Source organism: Cordyceps fumosorosea (genome assembly GCF_001636725.1).
Source record: "Cordyceps fumosorosea ARSEF 2679 chromosome Unknown scaffold_14, whole genome shotgun sequence".
Lineage (NCBI taxonomy): Eukaryota > Fungi > Ascomycota > Sordariomycetes > Hypocreales > Cordycipitaceae > Cordyceps > Cordyceps fumosorosea.
Window position 1 is genome coordinate 1 of NW_017387314.1, and position 19,760 is coordinate 19,760.

The window sequence follows — 19,760 nt, forward strand, 5'->3', positions numbered from 1 at the left end:
CCCCGCTCGTGCCACGATAACGCGATTGAGCTTAAGAATGCGCTCCATAAGGCCGATGAGCGCTTTGATATTGAGCTATATAAACAGGACCATACTGTGGAAGGCCACACGCGCTACATTAGCGTCAAGTCCGGCGGCAACCTTCTCCTGGATAAGCTGTCGACGTATGGCAATATGGGGAGCTTGGTCGTGGCGATTAACGCCGTTTTGGCCATTGACGGCTAGCTTTAGCCGCTGTTATGATTAAAGAATGGGGCATCTTGGTTCTATAAAAAGGTAAAGTAGGACCCTTATTCTCATCTATTGATAGATAGCTTTTAGTCTATGCTTGTATTGTAGTTCACCCTCTTTAGATGATAGGCCTTGTTTAGTGTATAATCAGATTCATTGCTTAACCTATACTCCTTGTGCAATTTCTCTTCGCTTGATAACTGGTGTATGCTGGAACTAGACGTATCATTCCACATATCGCTAGTCCGGTACCAGCTGGCCATAAATTCAACCTCCACCTTAACGTCTTCTGTTTTGTGGAAATTGAAATCACGTGCATTAATTCAATCCGTTCCACTTGCTGTTTAAGTTGATGGACTTGATTCCATCGCAGTAGCTTCTACGTTGACCACCGGTTGAAAACCACCATTTAATGTAGAGTAGTGTCAAAGCTCGTATAATGCCTTAACGCTCACTTTTCCCCGCACTTTTGCCCTTCGCATCCGTACCTAATACACGTCGCGCCTCGGCAAGCTACGCGTCTGGTTCGTGTCTCCCACTAGAATGCTCGTTCCCATCGCTCTAAAATGGACGCTAACGTGCATATTAAACGCCGGTGCACTTCTGACTGCGATGCGTAAATTGAACCCTTTCTGCTCAGTTCTTTACTAGACGAGTGGAGCAACTTCCTATGGATTAAATTTTCAGGGTTCACGACCTCTGAACGCGCGGGCCGACAGACTTCGTGGATTGCGACTCTCCCTTGACTCGGAAATGGGTATGCAGGCCCTGTCTTAAGAAGCAAAAACGAAAGACCTTGGGTTTCTCTGCCGTTGGCACACAGAATATTGAGAAACATCTGTTCAAGGAGTACCAGCTGGTCGACGAGTTAGGGAGGAGGCCACCTGCGACGGAGAAGGGGTGGATATAGCCCTCCTATAGTGGATATAAGGACTATAGGAGTTTATACAATACTAGTAAGAGTAATACTAAATAATAAGTAGAATATAGAAGATGTTTCTTATAAATTATTAGAAGAGTATATAAAAATATAGTTAAATAGTTAGTAATTCTAAACATTAATATAAAGTAGGTGCTAAGACGTTAAGAGCTTAGTTTAGCTTTCAAGATTCTATTATCTACAGCCATTGCTTTTAAAGAATAGGTTAGCCGTGGACAGTCTAAAAAAAACCGCTTAATCTAAGCATCCATCCAGATAAATGCGATTGCTCACCCCTGCCAACCATGTCCCCCTATCCTTACAATACGCCAGGCAGCTAACCCGGCGGCCCGATCTTAGGAGGAGCCCGAAGCTTATTAGTAGATGATGGAACCACGGGCGGAGGCGACCGGCCTGTAAAATACGTGTCTCAAGCATGCAAGCATGGAGCGTATGTTAAGTAGGATAGAAGAGGGTTTCAACTGGTGGCCGTTTACCATTGGGCAGATGCCAGCGTGAGGCAACAATGCATGTATACGGTCATTCACCAGGTGCCAGCAAACGAGGAGTGAGGTGTGGCTCAGACGCAGCTCGCACCTAACAGTGGAAGGTAAAAATAAGACTCAAGGTGAACACTCGCAAGCAGCACATGACGTAACTTCACCCGTTAGATCAACTCGCAACCCGTAACTCGCCACTGGGAAGCAGCCATGATTAACGAATTCAGCTCTCACTGTTACGGTATGCTGGACTACAGATACCATACTATATACTAGCTCACGAATACCGGCACAGGTTCTGTACTATGAAGCTAGGGCGAGGACGAGTCTGATTACGAAGAAACTTTTCAACTGACTATCATCTCTGCCAATAGCTTCTATTTGCCATGTAGTTTAGGGCATTGTAACCTTCAGCTGACTCTGTCAATAAACTTGATAACCTTTCTACCCGTTTTACTCCTTTCAAAGCCGTCTAGATTATCTAGAAACACTGGAATAAATCGATCCTCGTTATATGGCGCCATCTCAATCAAAACCTTGACCCGGTCCACCAATTCCTTCAAGAGCGCCTCGTTGCCGCGCAAGGCCGTGCTCGGCAGCATGCGCAGCTCGAGGATCGGCCGCAGCGCCTCCCTGTCGTCGGCCTTGTTCTCGATAATGGCCTGCCACTGCAGGACGCCGTACTTCTCGTCCTCCACAATCGCGGCGAGGCTACTGAACTCGACGTACTCACCCTCCCAGTCAAAGCTGAAGCGGCGATCGCGGCCCTCGAGCCGCAGCACGCGCAGGTGCGGCCGGTCCGCCTCGTCCACCAGGTGCCGCACGGCCTCGGGCAACGCTCGCAGCGAGCCGACGTCGCCCGACAGGTAGCGCACGAGCGGGTTGCGCAAGCGGCAGAGCGAGGTGAGGACGATGGCGCCCGTCTCGCCGTCAGGCAGAGGAGGCGGTGGTGGTTGCGCCGCGGAAGAGGGGCCTCCCTCCTCCAAGACCGAGTCGGGTAAGATCTCAACAGCCATGGTGCGCGCATCGTAGACGAAGTCTGACGACGTCGTCGTGCCGCGACCCGTCAGCGCCGGGTTGCTCACGGCCCAAGGCCCGGCCTCGGCGCTGGCGAGCATGGAGCAGATCGCGACACCGTCGCCAAGCGTGGCGCGGATGTGAGCACGCTGCGCGCCTGTCAGCACCTCGGACGTGTAAATGATCTTGTCGAGGCGGATCCGGCCGCGGTCCTCCGCAGACAGCGCCAACATGTGGTTCACCAGGTTGATGATCTGGCTGCTGTCGCCGGCTAGCACGTTGGCCTGGTACTGCATCACGAGCCGCAACACCTCGGCCGGTCGCATGTGGTTTCCCGCGCCCAGGGCGCAGGCGCCGGCGCACTCAGACACTTCCATGATAAGGTCAAGGGCTCTACGGGAGAGGGCGAGCGTTTAGGAATTAGCAGCCTCCATAGCTTCGAGAGGAATGATGGGTTACCTGTACAGACCACCAGCAGAGTGCACAGTGACGACCCAGTCGCCGCGCTTCAAGATGCCGGTCCTTGCCAGAAGTTTGCCATATTCTGCTCGCTGGAGACGGTTCTCCTCCACGTCAGTGGCAAAGAAGAGTGGCTGTGCGCCTCTACCTCCGCCGGTGATGCTGGCATATATAGCCTGTCGGAATGTGTTTTGCGGGCTTGTGTCGTTGATGAGTCGCTGAATCTTTGAGTAGCTAGGGGGGCAGAGTTAGAAGCAGGGCATGAAAGATGTATGAGACGGACATGAAGGAGAGAAGAATATGTTATGGTATGCATCTCCGGTGTGCCTCTCTTACAGCGTCTTTTTGTGCAGCAGAGGCCAGGAGGCAAGCCCCCCTGACTGCCCATCAGCTTCACTCTGCTCGACAATGGTCTGTATGATGTCGATATCAGGCGGATAGGTCACGCTTTGATCATAAAAGCTATGCTTTTTGGCCACGGCCAGCACTGTGTGAAGCGAATACACCATGAAGCTTTTGTATGCCGCGATGCAATGAGAAGGCTGTGAGTACAATGGAGAGCGAGCAACCTGACGGAGAGCGACTACATGTATTTACTTTCTGGCGTTCTGCTTCATTACCAACCCGTGATGCGAAGTAAACTGGCTGGCATTAGTTAGCGCCGTGAAGGAGCTGGTGTACATGCCGGATGGGTTGCTGTGATTGTGGCTTGCGTAAACATGAGTGATGTGCCAATCACTTGAGTGCATCTCATGCAGATCCACCTTGGTCGTGAGACATACATATCGTCTTATACCAGCTGAAAGACGGGTAGACAAGAACACAGTCCATCGGCCGGCTGTGGTCGCGTTATGAACGCATTTCTCGTGTTTTCGTTTCTCACAGGCGTTAAAGATGCCCCCCCCCCACCCCCGCCCCGGAGAGGCGAGTCGCTGGTACCAAATAATCAGAGCAAAGCTGATACAAGTAGATAGCCCTGCCGATTCACTGCGGTGCCATTTGCCTTGGGCGGATCTGGTGACGCCCGTGTAGCAGTCAAGGTTGAGAGGGAGCAGATAGGGTAGGTAGATCAGCTCTTACCGCCTTGGCGCATGCGTGGAAACATCCCTGCAAGATGCTGGGAAAATAAGTCTGCAGCGGGAACCGGAAGTAGTCTTGATTCAGCGGCGATCGGCCAATGTCCGTCAAGAACATCGGGGCCGGCTCATCCCCGTCCTTTTTGCCGTCCCACCAAAGTACCTTGCAGGCAAAAATGCTGATTTCCATATTTGGCCGGTTTCCCTCTCTCCGAGCCTGGTTATGGAACAGAGGGGTTTACGGAACTTTTCGTTGGACTGGTAGCTGCAAGACAGACACAAGACTTATCTATAGTGAAGGATTTCGAGAAACCAGCAACGGCAAAAAAATATCGACTCATGAACGACAGGACCGCATTGAGAGTGTATTCTGCGAATCTTCCACATCCTTATTTGACACATGTTGTAACTCTTTTAGTGACGCGGTTTGATGAAAATGAGTTGGCATGCATGGCACCACATATTCAATTTATGAATGTCATCTCTTTTAGGAACATATTGCTGAAACATGCATGACATTAGCCTGCAGGTTCAATTTATGCCGGGTAAGCTACAAAAGAAAAACTCGTGGACTTGACCTATGTACAATGCCGCATCATTGTATGGGGCACAGCGAAAGTTTGCAGTCGGTCCACTCCTTGTCCAACCAATAAATGTAAAAAAGAAATCTCACTTGGAAGCTGGACCGAGACAGCGTCTCTCCTGTGAGTTTTCTCCGCCCTCAATCACTCTCCCCTGGAAAGGGAGCCGCGTCCCATCGGACTCGGCGCAAATGTCTCTCAGGGTCCCGGACGTGGTTGCGCGCATGCAGCCACCGCCTATTGTCAATCAGGATGATGGATCGAGCCGGCAGGTCCGTGGCCGACAGGTGGATGGTCGAGCCGACCTGTGCGGCCAGGGACTGTAGCGCCGCCTTGAGGTCCTGCAGCGCCGCCGCCGCCTCGTCGCTCAGCGGCGTGACGATGTCCTCTCGGAAGCGGATGAGCGTCGGTCGTCCCCTATTGTCGGCCATGATGAGGCCCCCGCGGATCCATCGCGTCGTCTCGCCCCCCGAGCCGCGCTGTTTCCCCTTGACAAACTCGGTCGGGATGGCGATGCGGTATGCGTCCGGTTTCATCAGCGTCGCCAGCGTGGCGCCGCATCGGCCGCCCCCGAGATGCTCCTCGACCAGTCGCTCCACGCTCATGAGCGACAGGGTCCCACCGCCGAAGCGGTCCGGCTGCAGCACCTGGAGGGCGAAGAAGCGAGGCGGCGGGTACTCGTAGCTGCAGTCGGTGTGCCAAGGAAAGTCCCGCATGGTCTCGGACCGCGCCTGGTGGTTGGCCGTCTGAAAGCTCGCACTGCTGGGACGCACCTCCCAGAACCAGCCGCGCGTGGCACTGTGGGCGATGGGGAGGTGATGGCCGTGCCGGGCATGCAGGCTCCGGATCAGCGCCTCGAGATATCTGCTCTCGTCGTCGGCGAATTCGAGCGTGACTTTGAGGATGCCGTCTTGCTGTAGGCGCTGGGCCACCTGACGGACATGGTCCGCATCTTGGCTACAAGAGATGTGAGGTGCTTTCAGATGAGGGACAACCAGCTGGGAGTATTCTCTGTCGGTATACAGGAGCCTCTGGTAGCCTGTGAATGGTGCCCCGCGAATCGTCGTCGTTTGCGCGGCCATGCGACTCAAGCCACGCATTGAGCGAGTTCGTAAAATGCCTCTGGCCAGTAAATCCATCTTGAGTCGCTTTGCTATGGCTTGGAATCTCACATCTCTGGTAGCCGTATCGCACTCTGTGTCTTTTATAGACCTAGATGCATCCCCCTTTCTCAGTCCATCATGCAACTATACGGGGCTGGAACTGGCTTGCCTGGGAAATCCTAAACTCCCTTGTCAATATTTTCTCATGTGAAACAACGATTCGGGACCAGATGTAATGTGACGGCACGTCGCACAAGTGCCACGGAGATCATCCCTATATTGAGTAACAATCGGGATGCTTTGGTCCATGTACTTGGCCTATGGAGCCAGGGTGGACGACTCTAGTGCAACCGGAACAGGTCAGCCGCGGCCCTCAGCGGGTAGTTCTGAGACCATGCAGATGCCGTTCTTGATTCTTCAGCTTCAAAGGCCAAAAAAGGCGAGTACCAGCTGGGGGCGAGACGCCACTGGTATGCCGATTATATTACGGCATGACGGTAACTAATGAGTCGGCCCAGGGGGGGGGGGGGGGGGGAAAATGAATCCTGAGTTTCAACGGTATACGACTCGTTTTTGCCAATAATATACTCACCACCCAACTTGGTCACCTGCCATTGACGTCCAAAACACCACCAACATGGCAACGCCGGTTGTTGAGCGGATGAAGCAAGTTCGCTTGGGTCTTGGGTCTGCTCTATGTGAATCCGTAACGAAAAACACCACCGAGCTCGCCGTCTTTACCCAGGAGCACGAGGCGCACGAAGAGATTCTGCTCGCCAAGTGCCCGCCGACATTATGGCCGCACGGCTCGTACCGCGCGAGCTGCCCCAGGCCGATTCTCATCTCCGAGAGCCACTGCAGGCAGCTCAAAGACTTGCATGGCGCATTGACGGCCGCCATGAACGACATTGTGTCGCGATGGTGGAGGGACAAGGCCGCCAACTTTCCGGCACGCATGCCACTGGAGGAGGAAGAGGAACAGCTGTTGCAGGTATGGCGGACATACAAAGTTGAGCGTAGAAGTACTTGCTCACAAAAGGATTCACAAAAGCTGATAATGACACGAATAGTGGCTTGATGAGCAGGAGGAGCTCGGCAACCTACCCAAATTCTCAACTCGTCAGGGCTCTTGGCGACCAGACTTTCTTGTTGAGGAAGTGCATCACGAGGACGGCTCCAAGACGGAAAACTTTCGTCTCTCAGAGATCAATGCCCGTTTCTGCTTCAATGGCTTCATGCACATTCTATACGGCAACTTGGCTCTGCAGGGTATGAACTTGAACGAGTGCGGTCTCTCCATTCCCGCAAATGGAGCAGAGGTGTGAATCATTTATTTCTTTGACGTTTGCTTTTCATGGTTATTTCTCTCCTTCCCACCTTGGAAAGGAAAAGTGAAACCTTTTATTTCTTCTCGTTTTCATATTTAACAACCAGACACATTCTTTCCTCTGACATGATGCGATTAGTTTTTCGACAGCCTTTTGGACATGTTCCGCCACGATCAGCCTCTCCATCTCCTCAAAGGTGAAGAAGACGGCATCGACATCGGCATGTTTATCCAAGCCGTACACGACCGGATCGGCACGGAGCCACGCCTCATTACGCCCACGGACCTGCGCCTAGTCGCGGATGAAACCACCGGCCGCACCAGGCTCTGCTGCTTGGCCACGCGCGGCGCCTCCAGCGACGGGGATGCATTCCGCACCGCCGAGGGGGAGGCCGTCGAGGAGATTCACCAAGTCGGCCTAGAGCTACACCAGCACGAGCTCGCGGCGCTGGGCGGCGAAATGCGGCGCCAGCTCGGCCTGCGCTGCTTCAACGATCTGCGCACGGTGCTGCTCGTCCACGACAAGCGCATGCTGGGCATCATCGGGCAGGAGTTGTGCAGCCTCGTCGCTCGCGGCGTCTTGACGCCCGCGCAAGCGGTGATCCTGGACAGGGGTGTGGCGCAGACCATCTTGCCGGGCTCGCCTGAGCTTCTGCGGCTGGCAGCCGGTGGGAACTGCGACGACACGACGAAAGATGGGTATCTTCTCAAGCCCGTGCGCTGCGGCAAAGGCGCCGGCATTGTCTTCGGCGAGGACATGACCGCGGAGGCATGGCGCTCCACGCTTAATGGGCTCCGCTCGACGGCGTCGCCAGACAGCGGTAGCATGGTGGTGCAGCGGCGCATCAAGCAGCAGCTATATGATGTGGTGCTCAAGAGGAATGACGGCAATGGCATGGGCGAGATGAAGCGGAACCACCTAGTCGGCACCTATCACGTTATAAATGGTCGTTATCTAGGCATTGGGATATGGCGTAGTAGTGCGGAACGCATCTGCGCTATTTCGACAGGAGGGTCGTGGATGTGCTCCGTCATCCGTTCCTAATACTTCTCGACTATTCTTTATCACCCTGTTGCCGAAAAAGGTTCAATAAATCCCGGCAACGGTGCACCGTAGCTGTGAGGATCTCACGTCAAGATTCTTGAGAACAGTTCTTGAAGGAAATGAACGAGTGACTAGGTCTATACTAGATTCTGGATACAAGACGTAGCGCAAGAAAGCAAGAGAACGAGAAAGCGTGGCTTCCAGATGCACGAAAGGAACATTATCGCATGGTCACGTGATACCGCGCCAGCTTCACATGGGATCCGTGACAGTACCATACGAGATTCTGGGATAGAACCTGGCCCGGTATTCGTGAGTTAGTCTATTTTGTGTACTAGTAGTCTGTAGTCCAGCATACGGTAAGGGTTGGATTGATTTAAATATTTCCCCCATTTTCAAGACATTTAGAAATCAGTGGCTTTTTAACACATCAGCAGTGGACAACGCTACAGTAGGTAGGTAGGTTGCTGTCGCTAATACGGGCACGTTACTCGTGGCTGCCCTCCACCCGTAAGGTTTAATGCGGTCGCCCTATACTAAGCGAGAACATACTAAGAATGGCCAGCGCTTAGTAAAAGGAGCGACCAAACAGCTAATCCTAATGTCCAGGCATACCGCTATAACATAAAAATAGTAGGAACATGTTACAGTGTTCAAGTCCACCTAGAGCCACTTTATAGAACGTGTAAAATGGAGGAGGATACTACAGAGAGCCGCGGTGGCTGTAGGGAGCATGCGTGTTGGCCGTTCCTGGCTGTCTAACCTCTACTTCTGCCTGATGACATCTACTAAGAAGCCAATAGCCTACATACAACGCCGCGGGGCTAGAAAGCTTATGGAATGATTCGTTGAAGGACGGAAATGTCCCTTACTCTTTAATGTACCTTCGTCTTCCTTGGTTTTACAGAGCACCTATTGCTACCCAGCAAACGCCTTGGCCCAGTAGCTTGGCGTAGTGCCAGGTAGGCATGTGAACGGAGAGGAGCCTCTGGCGCGTACTAAAAACATAGGGCCACTGCTGATTAGACGATCTGGTTGATGAACAGTGTGCAATTCTATGCCAAAGCAGCATTCCGGGGGTACTGCTCTCGTGTGTGCTTGTATCTGGCACGGACTTTGCGTCGAGGTACGACACATCGGGCTGGATACCTCCAGAGAATACATCGGTCACGGCATCACGGCTCCTGTCGAGCGATTCGTGCCCAGCTTTCCCGACGGCGGCGCACCGTTGGGCGGGTCTTCTGCCGACTAGCTCGGGCAAACCAAAACGGCGGTGCTTGAATACTGGGTCTTTCAATCTTTCCCTCGCCCGAGTCAATCTCTCTTCTCTCCTCGTCCAAGCAAGCACTGAAGCTATTCACAGCTTTCCAGGAGCAAGAAACTCTATCGAGAGTTTCCCGAATCAATAACAAGGGGCATCTGAACTCTGACCTGACGTGTGGAGAGACTGACTCGCGGCGAGCTTGTCAGTTGTCCGCCTCTTTGCTTGTTCTGCGGCTGAAGACTAGGATCGACAAGCTCGTGGGCCGCATAATTTCCCTCTGGCGCTGTCACTAGCCAGTCAGTCAGTCATTGGGCTGACCTTTGTATTTCTTCTTTTCTAACTGTTCCCGACCAGGACCAATCTGGTAGCCGTCACCGCCATCTCTTCGAGGCAGAAAAATATGTCGTCGTCTGCTGCGAGACGACTGACGCTCTCTGTCTTGGCTGGCGGCTGTCGGCATAGAGCCAGCCGCCTCGTCTGTTTGATGCCTCGATATGGCAACAGATGACTTACGGCTTCACCTCCTGCACCCCTTGAATGTAACCTTTTTTTCTTTTCTTTTCTAATTACAGCTATAACAACAGTCGCCTCCAAAATCTAGGCAGGAGCTATTTCCTAGCTTGTTGTTACCTTGTCCTGGGTGGCTGTCTGCTAGCGCGTTCAGCTCTCTGCAAGCCACCGCGAACAGTCCAACTTTGGCTGGGACAAGGCTTCCCGCGCAACCCACGTTTCTACTGTTTTCTGGTTGTTGGCAAGGCGTACCCAGGGGTCCTCGGAATCACGGTCCCACCCATGTAAGCTTCTATCATAGGCTCCCTCTATTGAGGCGAGGCGAGCTGTGCAGTAACTTAACTAACTTGTTGCCCAGCTTCTTACTACTGGGCGGGAACAGCCTCAGCCCCGGCCGGCCCAATACGGGGCCGGTCTCGTAGCTGACTGGGCTTTTTCATGTTTGGTTAATTAAACCATTTGACTTCTGTGGCGGGCTCGTTTTGTTTCGTTTTGTTTCCCTCCTCTTGTGTCTTGTCGCTGTTTGTTTCTTGTTTCTCCTCCTCTTTTCCCACGCCCATTATCACCACCCGGCTTCTATAATACGCCTCCTCCGGACTCAAATCGCGCTCGTTCGCAGATCTCTGAGACGATACAGCTTGGCAATAGCCTCTACCTGCCATCCCTGAACACCCCAACCCCCAGGAGACGACGGTTGCCATGAAGAGGAGCCTCACCGTCGCCGCGGCGGCTCTCACCGCCGTGACCGCGGCCCGGAACCTCGTCCGAATGGCATCCCAGCCCACCGTGCCGGCCATTTTCGCCCTCGACGGCTTCTCGCCCGCGCCCACCGAGCCTCCGTCACCCGAGCACGTCGCCGCGCGGGCCGACAGCACCTCCCCCGTGCTCTTCTACAACACCCTCAACACCTGCGGCTACATCTCCGGCGTCTCTGTCAACTCGTACTACTGCCTTAACAAGGACTACTACTGTGCCTACAGCACCTCGTCCGGTAATAACGTGGGACGCATCGCCTGCTGCGGCCCCAGCTCGTGCAACTTTCGCACGACGTGCGTCAACCAGGCCGACCTGAACACGGGATGCAACGAGGCGTGCCGCGACAACACTTACGTTGTCAAGTGGTAAGTCTGCAGGCAGTGCAAACCATCATCTCATACAGACAGGTCGTTGACAGCAGAAAAACTCTAGTACCGACTCAGCAGCTCCCTACTGCAACACCGTCTCCATTTCCGGCGGCGCCATCGACTATGCCTGCGGCATCTCCGACATCCGCACGTACCAGGTCATCCTCACCAGCTACTCCGGCCAGGTCAACCCGCAGACCTACTCGCGGTACACCATCACGGGGTCCGCCTCCGGCTCCTCCAAGTCGGGATCCGCCAGCGGCGCGCCACCAGTGTTCACCCCGGACAGCACCAGCACCGCGACCAGCACGACCACCAGCAGCACCGGCACCGCGCAGCCCACCGGAGGTAACAACCCCGGCAAGAGCGGCACGCCTGTCGGGGCCATCGTCGGCGGCGTCGTCGGCGGCGTCGGCGCCCTCGCGCTCGTCGGCATCGGCATCCTCCTCTTCTTCCGCAACAAGAAGAAGGACAACAATGCCCAGCAGAGCAACAGCCCCCCCGCGCCGCTCATGAGCCAGCCCCAGAACGGCACCGGCGCGCCCGGGCAGCCGCAGTACGCCGCCTCGTACCCGGACGGCACCTCCGCGGGATACCCGACCTCGCCCAGCACCGGAACCGGCCCGTACTATCCCCCTCCGCAGCAGGGCTCCCCCAACTACCCGTACAGCCAGCCGTCGGTCAGCCCCGTGAACAACTACGCGCCGCAGCAGTCGCCGTACGGTCAGCAGGGTTTTGGCCAGCAGCCGCCGTATCAGCAGGCCGGCTCACCGCCGCCGCCGCAGCAGCAGCAGCAGCAGTATGCCGCACCGGTGGCCGGCGCTGCCGCGGGTGCTGCCGCAGGAGCGGCGGCGCACAAGGACGCCGCCGTGTCTCCGACCGGTCCCGTGCATGAGGCGCCGACGGCCAACTCTGCCGGCCACCGCGGCGAGATGCAAGAACTGGAGTAGGTCTTGGACATGGGAAATGGGAATTTAATTTTTGGCGCACTCTGAGAGCATAAACTGAATGTGGGGGGTTTTCTAAAGTAAATAGTGCTTTGGGCGCACTGTTTTTGTACATCCAAATACCTGCATATGTTTGAGTTATAGATATTATTCTTATTTACTTGCCGTCTATTCAAAATGCTGCGTTGAGATCATGTTGGCTTAGGGTCTTGCGTAAATGTACAGCAAGTATGGTATCAATTAGCAAGGCAGCTATGCCAAACTTGCCTGGACGAGAAGCTGCAAGCTCGTGGCTCAACCTTTCGTCTTGCTGAGGATGAGACGGCTCTGCGCTCTCCTTTTTTATTTCCGGAGGACCCCAGACATTTTGGTTCATCAGGGCCATTGCCATTTCTATCTCGTCCTTGTAGGCGTCTCCATCAAGAAGGGTGGTGTTCCCGAACTTTCGCAGCTTACTCGGGGCTACGGCAGCCGGCCACGGTCTCAGCGTCTCTTGTTCGCGGGAGAAAGAATAGCTGGCAAATGACAGCTTCTTGTGCAGGCCGAGGAGAAAGAGGGAGGGCAAGGGCAGTCGGTCTGGAGACGGGGTCTCCAGATTTCTCAGGTGAAAGCCGGGCCGAACGGCTTGGCCATCGCAGCCTTCGAGGGGCGTTTGTGATGGTGTACGGAAACCATACTGGACAAGATCTGCAGCAGACAGCAAGGAATACGACGGGAAGCATCGATCTATCTGGGTATGGCGCTGTGGAATGACACTGTCTCAATCTGACACAGCCTGATGCGAGGCAACAGGTGCTACACGGATACATGGCATTAAAGTGCTGAAACTGTAGAAAACTAGACGATAATTCTATGTGCTGCTCTCCATTTCTGTCTTTGTTAGAGCACAATTTAGGACTTAATTCATTTGAATCTGGCAGCAGCTTTTAAAAAGGATACGCTCACAATTGCCTCCCCTCGTCATCCCCCTTCACACTGCGAATCCCCAAAGCTTGCCCAGTTAGTCGGTCGGAGCCGGCGCGGCCTCTGGGTCCCTCGCGAGAAGCGCCTCAAGCTTGGCGCCCCGTTCGCGTCTCTCGTCCAGCGAAATCTCCGTCTCCGGGGCCGAAGACCATCCCAGCCGCAGCTCCGGATATTGCAGCGGGACTTCCTCACTCTCGCGGGGCAACCCGTCCAGGTAGATCGGCCAGGGCTTGCCAAGCCAGCCGTTTCGGGACTCGTGGTCCCGACGCTGCTGCTTGGTCAAAGGATGAATCAAGACACTGCGATTTGGTGAGCGCCGTCATCTAGGCAAGGTGCAGATGGGGAAGAGCTAAAACTCACCTGAGGTCTCCGCGATTGCATGCCAGGTAAAAGAAGACGTCCGAGAATGAGGAGTCCGGCACCCAGACTAGGCCAAGAGTCAGTAAGTATGATATCTCTTGGTCGAGATTTTTCCTTGTCTCGGCGCTTACTCTCGTAGGATCCGGCGGGATGTGGCCCTATGGGATACTCATTGACCGAGTGCAGGGGCACCGCGACAAACGCGCCTGTGGATGACGGGTTAGTGGAGGAACCTGCAGACGGACACCTCCATCGTGCTCACCATCGCGACGAAGTCTTAGCACAGCGTCACGGAGCGCCAGGGCAGCGGCCTTTTCCGTCGGCGACTGGAGCAAAAAGTAAATGTGAAAGTGCCATTCCCGGGTCCGGCTCTGCACCACGGTCTGGAGGTCGTCCTGGGGAGTGGGCGTGACGGACTTGATTCGTGCCATTGAGAATGAAGTGTGTTTTTGCCGACAGAAACTTCAGGTGATGTGCCAAGTTTTTGATCTGGTGATGGAAAGTGGTGGGCGGGCGCCTTATCAGATGGGAGCACAAGAACTTTTGTGTTTGTAAGAGCACGCCACTTTTGGATGTGGTGGTGGTACGGAGTAGTTGGTGCGGGGTCCCCGGGATCGGCAACCGAGCATGGTCGTGGCACCAATGAAGATGAATTAATTCATACTGCTAATCAAACCCCGGATCCAAGGTACTGTATCTCGTATGTACGAGCGTCTTTTTTCAAGGGAGGGGGACACCCACAAGCCAGTTACAAGTGTCGAACAAGGACTCAAACCGCAAGTCCACGAGCGACACCTGGAACTAGGCAGCGAGAAAGAGCAAGACGATGACACAAAGATTCAGCATTCGGAACGTAATATCTACTGAAAATTATCTACAGTTTAACACTTTACCAGATCAGACCTACCTCCCTCCCCTCCCTCCCTCCAACCATCCCTGCGACACCGTCGGAAACTCCTCGGGCGTGTCCGTCCGCAGCTCAGTCCCAATCAAGTGATCAAACGACGGCGCGTCCCTCACCCTCGGGTTGTACGGCGCAAAGTTCCAGAGGTAGCCCAGCGTGCGGAGGATGGACGTCGCATGGTACGACACCGTCTTTCCGCACGCGTTGACTCCCCGCTGCTCGACCACCGGCGCCGCCCACGGCGACACCAGCCACGTCGGCATTCTCCCTCCGAGCCGGTCAAACGCGAACGTGTAGTCGCCGCCCGTCGGCGTCGTCTCCGTGTGCGTCAGGTTGTCCGGGCGGGGCGCCCGCGGCGGCGCCACGTGGTCGTGGAAGCCGCCCGTCTCGTCAAAGGTGATGACCCAGAGCGTCTCGTTCCACTGCGGGCTCGCCCGCAGCGCCTCGTACACGTCCTTGAGCAGCTGCTCGCCGTCCGACACCCGGCCCGTCGGGTGCATCGAGTTGGTGCCCTCGCCGCAGCACGACGGGTTGATGTAGGCCAGGTGCGGTAGCTGGCCCTTGCGCGCGTCCTCGTAGAACGAGTCCATGAAGACGACGCGGTGCGTGTTGTTGCTCGAGTATGTCCAGGTGAACCACCGAGCGTCCTGGATCGACGTGTCCACCAGGTAGTCCTTCCACTCCAGGCCTAGCTCCGTCACCTCCTGGAAGATGGACCGCTGCGTCATCGTGTTGTACTGGAAGTTGTTCTTGCCCTTGCCAGCCGAGGTGCCCGAGCACAGGGCCACGCGGTTAGGGTTGGTAGGCTGTCGTAAGGCTGTTTAAGCGTGATGGACGAAAAAGGAGGCGGGATGGGACATGGGGGTCGCGACTTACACCCGGGACGTCAGAGTGCCAGTGGTTGAAGACGACAAAGTTTTGCGTCAGCGCGGTAATGACTGGCACCTGGCTCTCCGTGTAGTAGTTGATGACCTGCGTCTGGAGAACTTCCTCCTTCTGCTTCTTGCCATAGAGCCGGATCTGCTCCGTGAGGAAGCCGCTCATGTTCGGCTGGAGCCTGCCCGCCTTGATCGCGGCATTGTCTGGCGTAAACGACCCGTAAAACTCGAGGTTGTTCCCGGAGATGGAGTGGTCCGGGTCATTGATGATGGAGTCAAAGTCAAGCGGCTCCGCGCAGCCGGTGCCCGACTCCGGCCGGCTGATGTTGAGCGGGTTGCAGTAGGGGCCGGCCTGAATCGGGTTCTCCAGGCCCGGCAGCGTCTGGCCGCCCAGCAGGTTGTCAAAGGAGCGGTTCTCCAGGACCATGATGACGACGTTCTTGATCTTGTCCTTGAGGTTCTTGATTGACTCTGGCGAGCCGGGACGGTGAGCACCGGGGAACTCAGTCGCCGCCGCCGCAGCGGCAGCCAGCAACACGAGGCTCTTCAATTGCATCTTGCAAGTCTTTTCTTGCTTGAATGGATAGGGGAGAGGAAGTCAAATCTCTTGTCTCCAGCTTCAGCAGGATGAAACTCAGTCATGTCCCAATCTCTCTAGTTTTATAAGCGATGTGCCCGCCATCTTATCCCCGTAGTCTACCATGCCGCTCTATCCACCAAGCCAATCACATCGTGTAGACTAAGCATGCATGATCGTCCGCGGCATCAAGAGTAAAGTGCAGTGGATACAGAAGCACCACCGGCACAAACTAGCGGTCACTTCACCGGCATAGAAATCATTGTGCTTATTTATTACTACTTCTATTGGACCCGATTGTTGTGCCGTGCCTTTCTGCAGCAAGGGTGTCGGGACATCAGCGGGGATCAGCCCACGCTACGGACACATTCTACACCGAACAATCCGACTGTTTATAAACAAAAAGACTTGGTTGGCCGACTATCTCCACGTTTCGAAGAGCAAGCCAAAGAACCCCTGCGACCTCATCAGCATTTCCCACGCGGCGGCAGGTTCTTCGTCGTCGCAACCCTGTCCCGGTAGGTCGCCTCCACAAACGCCACCAAGGCCTCCACGTCCGCCAAGACGGACGCGATGCCAAGCGATACGCGGATGGCCCCGATGGTCAGGCCGAGACCGTCCAGCGCACCTTCCAAGTCCCCGTTCGACTCGGCGCGGGCCCTCCCCACGCGGTCGAGCACGGCCGGCGTGATGCCGAGCGCCGCCGCGCCGGCCCCTGGGTTGCAAAAGCACCCCGTGCGCAGCGAGATGCCGGCCGCCGACGACTCGGCCGCCACGAGTCGCTCGTCGAAGACGACGCCGTCCCTATCGAGTACGTTGAAGCACACCGTGCCGCCGCGGCCCCACACCCCAACCGGCCCGTAGACCACCACCATCCCGCCCCCTCCGTCACCGTGCCTCAGCGCCCGGAGCTCGTCCAGCAGCCACCCCGTCAGGCAGCGCACCCGCGTCGCCACCACGTCCGGCCCGCCCACGCGCGCGACCCAGTCCAGCCCGACCGCCACGTCCGGGATCGACAAAAAGTCCACCGTGCCGTCCTCGAACGCCGCCGCGCCGTCCTCCGGGACGTGCCACGCACGGCGGCCGCTGCCCGTCGTCGCCGCCCGCACCGTGCCGCCCGCAAACCACGGCCTGCGCAGCCGCGCCAGCGCCTCCCGCCGCGCCACCAGGCACCCGACCCCCGTCGGCGCCCCGAACACCTTGTACCAGCTGACCGTGACGAAGTCCGGCCGCGGCCCTCCTGACGACGATGACAGGTCCAGCGTCGCCGTGGGCAGGTACGCGGCCGCGTCTAGTAGCACGTCGTACCCGCGGTCCTGCGCGAGGCCCACCCACGACAGCGGGTGCCGCACGCCGGTGAAGTTGCTCTGCGCCGGGTACGCGAAGAGGCCCCGCCGGCGCCCTCGCGCGCCGCCGGCGAACCCCTTCGCCGCGAGCCAGTCGGCCGGGGAGCAGCGGGACCCCTCTAACGCGGCCACGACGTCCGCCTCCCAGGTGCGAAGCTCGTCACCGTCGACGGGCACGTACACCGTGCGGGAGTTTCCGCGCCGGGCAAACTCGCGCAGGCCGTTGAGCGAGTTGTGATTATCGGCCGTCAGCACCAGCCGGGCGCCGCGACGCCAGGGGTACGACTCGCCGACGAGCCGCGCCGCGCCGGTCGCGTTCGGGGTGAAGATGACGGTGTACTCGTCTGCCGATGCGGAAAAGTAGCGCAGTATTCTGCTTCTGGTCTCCTCCACCAGGTCTGTGGTTGCCTGGCTGGTCGGGTTGACGGAATGGGGGTTTCCAAACGCCCCATGCCGCAACCGCTGGCGGTGCGCTTCGTGCTGCGAGTGGGCAGCCAAGCCGGCGCCAGTGTAGTCTAGGTATATGTGGTTGTTTTCATCGAGGAAAGAGTATTCCGTGGCTCGCAAGTCGTCTAGTAGCGTTGTCGATGCATACTCAGGATATCGGTCAAGAAACTCTTTGGCCCGCGGGCTTTGGTCCGTGCAAGACTCCTTTGATTGCATTTCTCTTCCCATGAAGCGTACTGAAACAGGTGCCTGATATTCTGTGTATCTGTTGATCACTGTGAGTAAAATGGTCAAGCAAGGCCAGAAACCTGCAAAGGCACTTACAAGGCGAACGAGGCAACAAATTATCTGAAGAGGCTACTAGTGAGAGCGGCTTCCATTGTATAGAATTATCATGTCCTGTTCTTTTCCCAGTTTCACTCACATTCGAAAAAGAAAAAAAGAAAGAAAATCTCACACCCGGCAATCCATAGCCTGTCGGTGATACCAGCGCGGCATGCCCAGTGGCAACCTGCAGTGTAAATAACTGTGGCTTGCAGGCTGACGGACCGGACCTCTTTGGGGCTGCTCCGTGACGGAGAATGCGGATACTGACAAGCCTCCTCTTACCTATCAGAAGCAAGGCAAGTCCGATGAGCTTTTTGCCTTGGGAGGATGCTCCACGCTGCAGCAGGGTGGGCCATCACGGAACAGCTGAAAGAAACCATGTCAAGACTACACACATGTGAAGGTTGTTGAGATGATGCTCCAGTGTAACCCACTTTGAACGCATCTGAGGGGATAGAGCAGGAAAATATCGAATACTGGAACATGTCATTCCCATATGATTTTTGATTCATCTGAAAGTAATTTTTATGCTACCGAAAATAGACGTTAAAACCCCCACACTCAATGCGGCCCAAAGAAATGGGGGGCTCCCTTTCTTCTTTCCCACCAAGAAGACTGAGAAAAGATTGCAGCAGACGCAAGCGACCAAAGACGAACAAAGTCCGAGCAAAACGCAAACAATGCATCCCCCAAGAAACCTTGGCGAAGAAAGAGCCTTGAAGGGCAGAGACGGAACGAATTCGGTCGACAATTGTGAACTGCCGGTCGGATGCGCGGACGCGCACCAACCTTTACCTGTAGCGCCAGAGGGACAGGGTGTTGTGGCGCTTCCAGGTCTTTCTGCGGCCAGCGCGGGTCTTGTTGTAGCGGTGACCCTTGTTGAGGCCGCGGGATTTCTTGCCGGTGGCGGTGAGGCCGCGGGCCTCGCGGTGCTTGTGGACGGGGTTGACGATCCAGTTGATGCGGGGGTCGATGCGGATGGCCTTGTGCTGGGGGTCGACCAGGATGACCTCGTAGTACTTGTAGGTCGAGTCCTGGTTCACCCAGTACGAGTTGAGGACGCGCAAGTTGGCGCAGCGGCGGCCGACACGCTCCTCAGCGGTGGCCGCGAGGGAGCGCTGGTACTTGAGCTGGTTCACACCCATGTTGGTGGGCTTGCCTGTAGAGGGAATCCCGTTAGCACGCCGTTGCATCCTGCAGCTAGTTGCTCGCCAGGGAGGGGGGGGGGGTTCTTACCGAAAGGGCTTCTTGCGGCCACCACGGCGGACGCGGACGCGGTAGATGACGTAGCCCTGCTTGGCCTTGTAGCCGAGACGGCGGGCCTTATCGGGGCGAGAAGGGCGCGAGGCGCGGTGGATGACGTTCAACTGACGGAGCTATATTGATGCAGTCTCAGCATAATGTTCAACGACTGTATAGCAGAAGCGACATGACGTCGGGTATGGGCTGATCGAGCAGGGACGGTATGCAAAGGTAGGACACATGCAATCCAATCAGCCGGAGAGCTAGCCCCTAGTCCTTTCCAACCATCGATGCAAGAGTTTTTCCAGCTCATATCCGTCGACAGAGGATCGCCCACAACAGCGACGGGGGAAAAACAAGACGGGTATTGGAATCGAGGCGGTGCGTATATAAAAACGACACATGTCGTTGACGGGGTTTAACGTACTTCCCAGCAGCGAACGCGGAGAAGGAAGCGCATCACATCGGACTGCTTCTTCTTCTGAAGTTCCTCGACATACTTGAGGGCACCCATTTTTGCTATATCACAACGTTAGCAACGCAAGGGACAGCAGGTCCGCGACGCCGGAAATAGTCAATCGCAAGGCGCTCTCGTCCGATTAATATGATTGAT

The 19,760-nt window shown here is 56.0% G+C and overlaps 8 protein-coding genes across 8 annotated transcripts; 2 read left to right on the plus strand and 6 right to left on the minus strand.

Annotated features, from left to right (window-relative positions):
* Positions 1 to 2,060: 2,060 nt before the first annotated feature.
* On the minus strand, positions 2,061 to 3,635 carry ISF_05659 (hypothetical protein; the record flags this gene model as incomplete). The annotated part of the gene is made up of 3 exons (XM_018849264.1): positions 2,061 to 3,060; positions 3,127 to 3,360; positions 3,463 to 3,635. 3 exons carry the CDS (start codon positions 3,633 to 3,635, stop codon positions 2,061 to 2,063), a joined length of 1,407 nt encoding a protein of 468 aa, XP_018703291.1.
* A 1,288-nt stretch (positions 3,636 to 4,923) lies between these two features.
* ISF_05660 (Taurine catabolism dioxygenase TauD/TfdA) lies at positions 4,924 to 5,883 on the minus strand (the record flags this gene model as incomplete). The annotated part of the gene is made up of 1 exon (XM_018849265.1): positions 4,924 to 5,883. One exon carries the CDS (start codon positions 5,881 to 5,883, stop codon positions 4,924 to 4,926), a length of 960 nt encoding a protein of 319 aa, XP_018703292.1.
* Positions 5,884 to 6,523: 640 nt separating this feature from the next.
* ISF_05661 (hypothetical protein) lies at positions 6,524 to 8,258 on the plus strand (the record flags this gene model as incomplete). Its single annotated transcript, XM_018849266.1, has 3 exons — positions 6,524 to 6,877; positions 6,957 to 7,205; positions 7,353 to 8,258. 3 exons carry the CDS (start codon positions 6,524 to 6,526, stop codon positions 8,256 to 8,258), a joined length of 1,509 nt encoding a protein of 502 aa, XP_018703293.1.
* Positions 8,259 to 10,731: 2,473 nt separating this feature from the next.
* On the plus strand, positions 10,732 to 12,106 carry ISF_05662 (hypothetical protein; the record flags this gene model as incomplete). Its single annotated transcript, XM_018849267.1, has 2 exons — positions 10,732 to 11,153; positions 11,221 to 12,106. 2 exons carry the CDS (start codon positions 10,732 to 10,734, stop codon positions 12,104 to 12,106), a joined length of 1,308 nt encoding a protein of 435 aa, XP_018703294.1.
* A 997-nt stretch (positions 12,107 to 13,103) lies between these two features.
* On the minus strand, positions 13,104 to 13,857 carry ISF_05663 (DOPA-like domain protein; the record flags this gene model as incomplete). Its single annotated transcript, XM_018849268.1, has 4 exons — positions 13,104 to 13,365; positions 13,427 to 13,493; positions 13,558 to 13,632; positions 13,689 to 13,857. The coding sequence occupies 4 exons, from the start codon at positions 13,855 to 13,857 to the stop codon at positions 13,104 to 13,106; spliced, it is 573 nt and encodes a 190-aa protein (XP_018703295.1).
* A 472-nt stretch (positions 13,858 to 14,329) lies between these two features.
* ISF_05664 (phosphoesterase superfamily protein) lies at positions 14,330 to 15,764 on the minus strand (the record flags this gene model as incomplete). The annotated part of the gene is made up of 2 exons (XM_018849269.1): positions 14,330 to 15,136; positions 15,207 to 15,764. The coding sequence occupies 2 exons, from the start codon at positions 15,762 to 15,764 to the stop codon at positions 14,330 to 14,332; spliced, it is 1,365 nt and encodes a 454-aa protein (XP_018703296.1).
* Positions 15,765 to 16,252: 488 nt separating this feature from the next.
* ISF_05665 (aminotransferase class-V) lies at positions 16,253 to 17,794 on the minus strand (the record flags this gene model as incomplete). The annotated part of the gene is made up of 1 exon (XM_018849270.1): positions 16,253 to 17,794. The coding sequence occupies one exon, from the start codon at positions 17,792 to 17,794 to the stop codon at positions 16,253 to 16,255; it is 1,542 nt and encodes a 513-aa protein (XP_018703297.1).
* A 902-nt stretch (positions 17,795 to 18,696) lies between these two features.
* Positions 18,697 to 19,661, minus strand: ISF_05666 (Ribosomal protein L15e; the record flags this gene model as incomplete). The annotated part of the gene is made up of 3 exons (XM_018849271.1): positions 18,697 to 19,099; positions 19,142 to 19,281; positions 19,575 to 19,661. 3 exons carry the CDS (start codon positions 19,659 to 19,661, stop codon positions 18,697 to 18,699), a joined length of 630 nt encoding a protein of 209 aa, XP_018703298.1.
* Between the last annotated feature and the right edge of the window lie 99 nt (positions 19,662 to 19,760).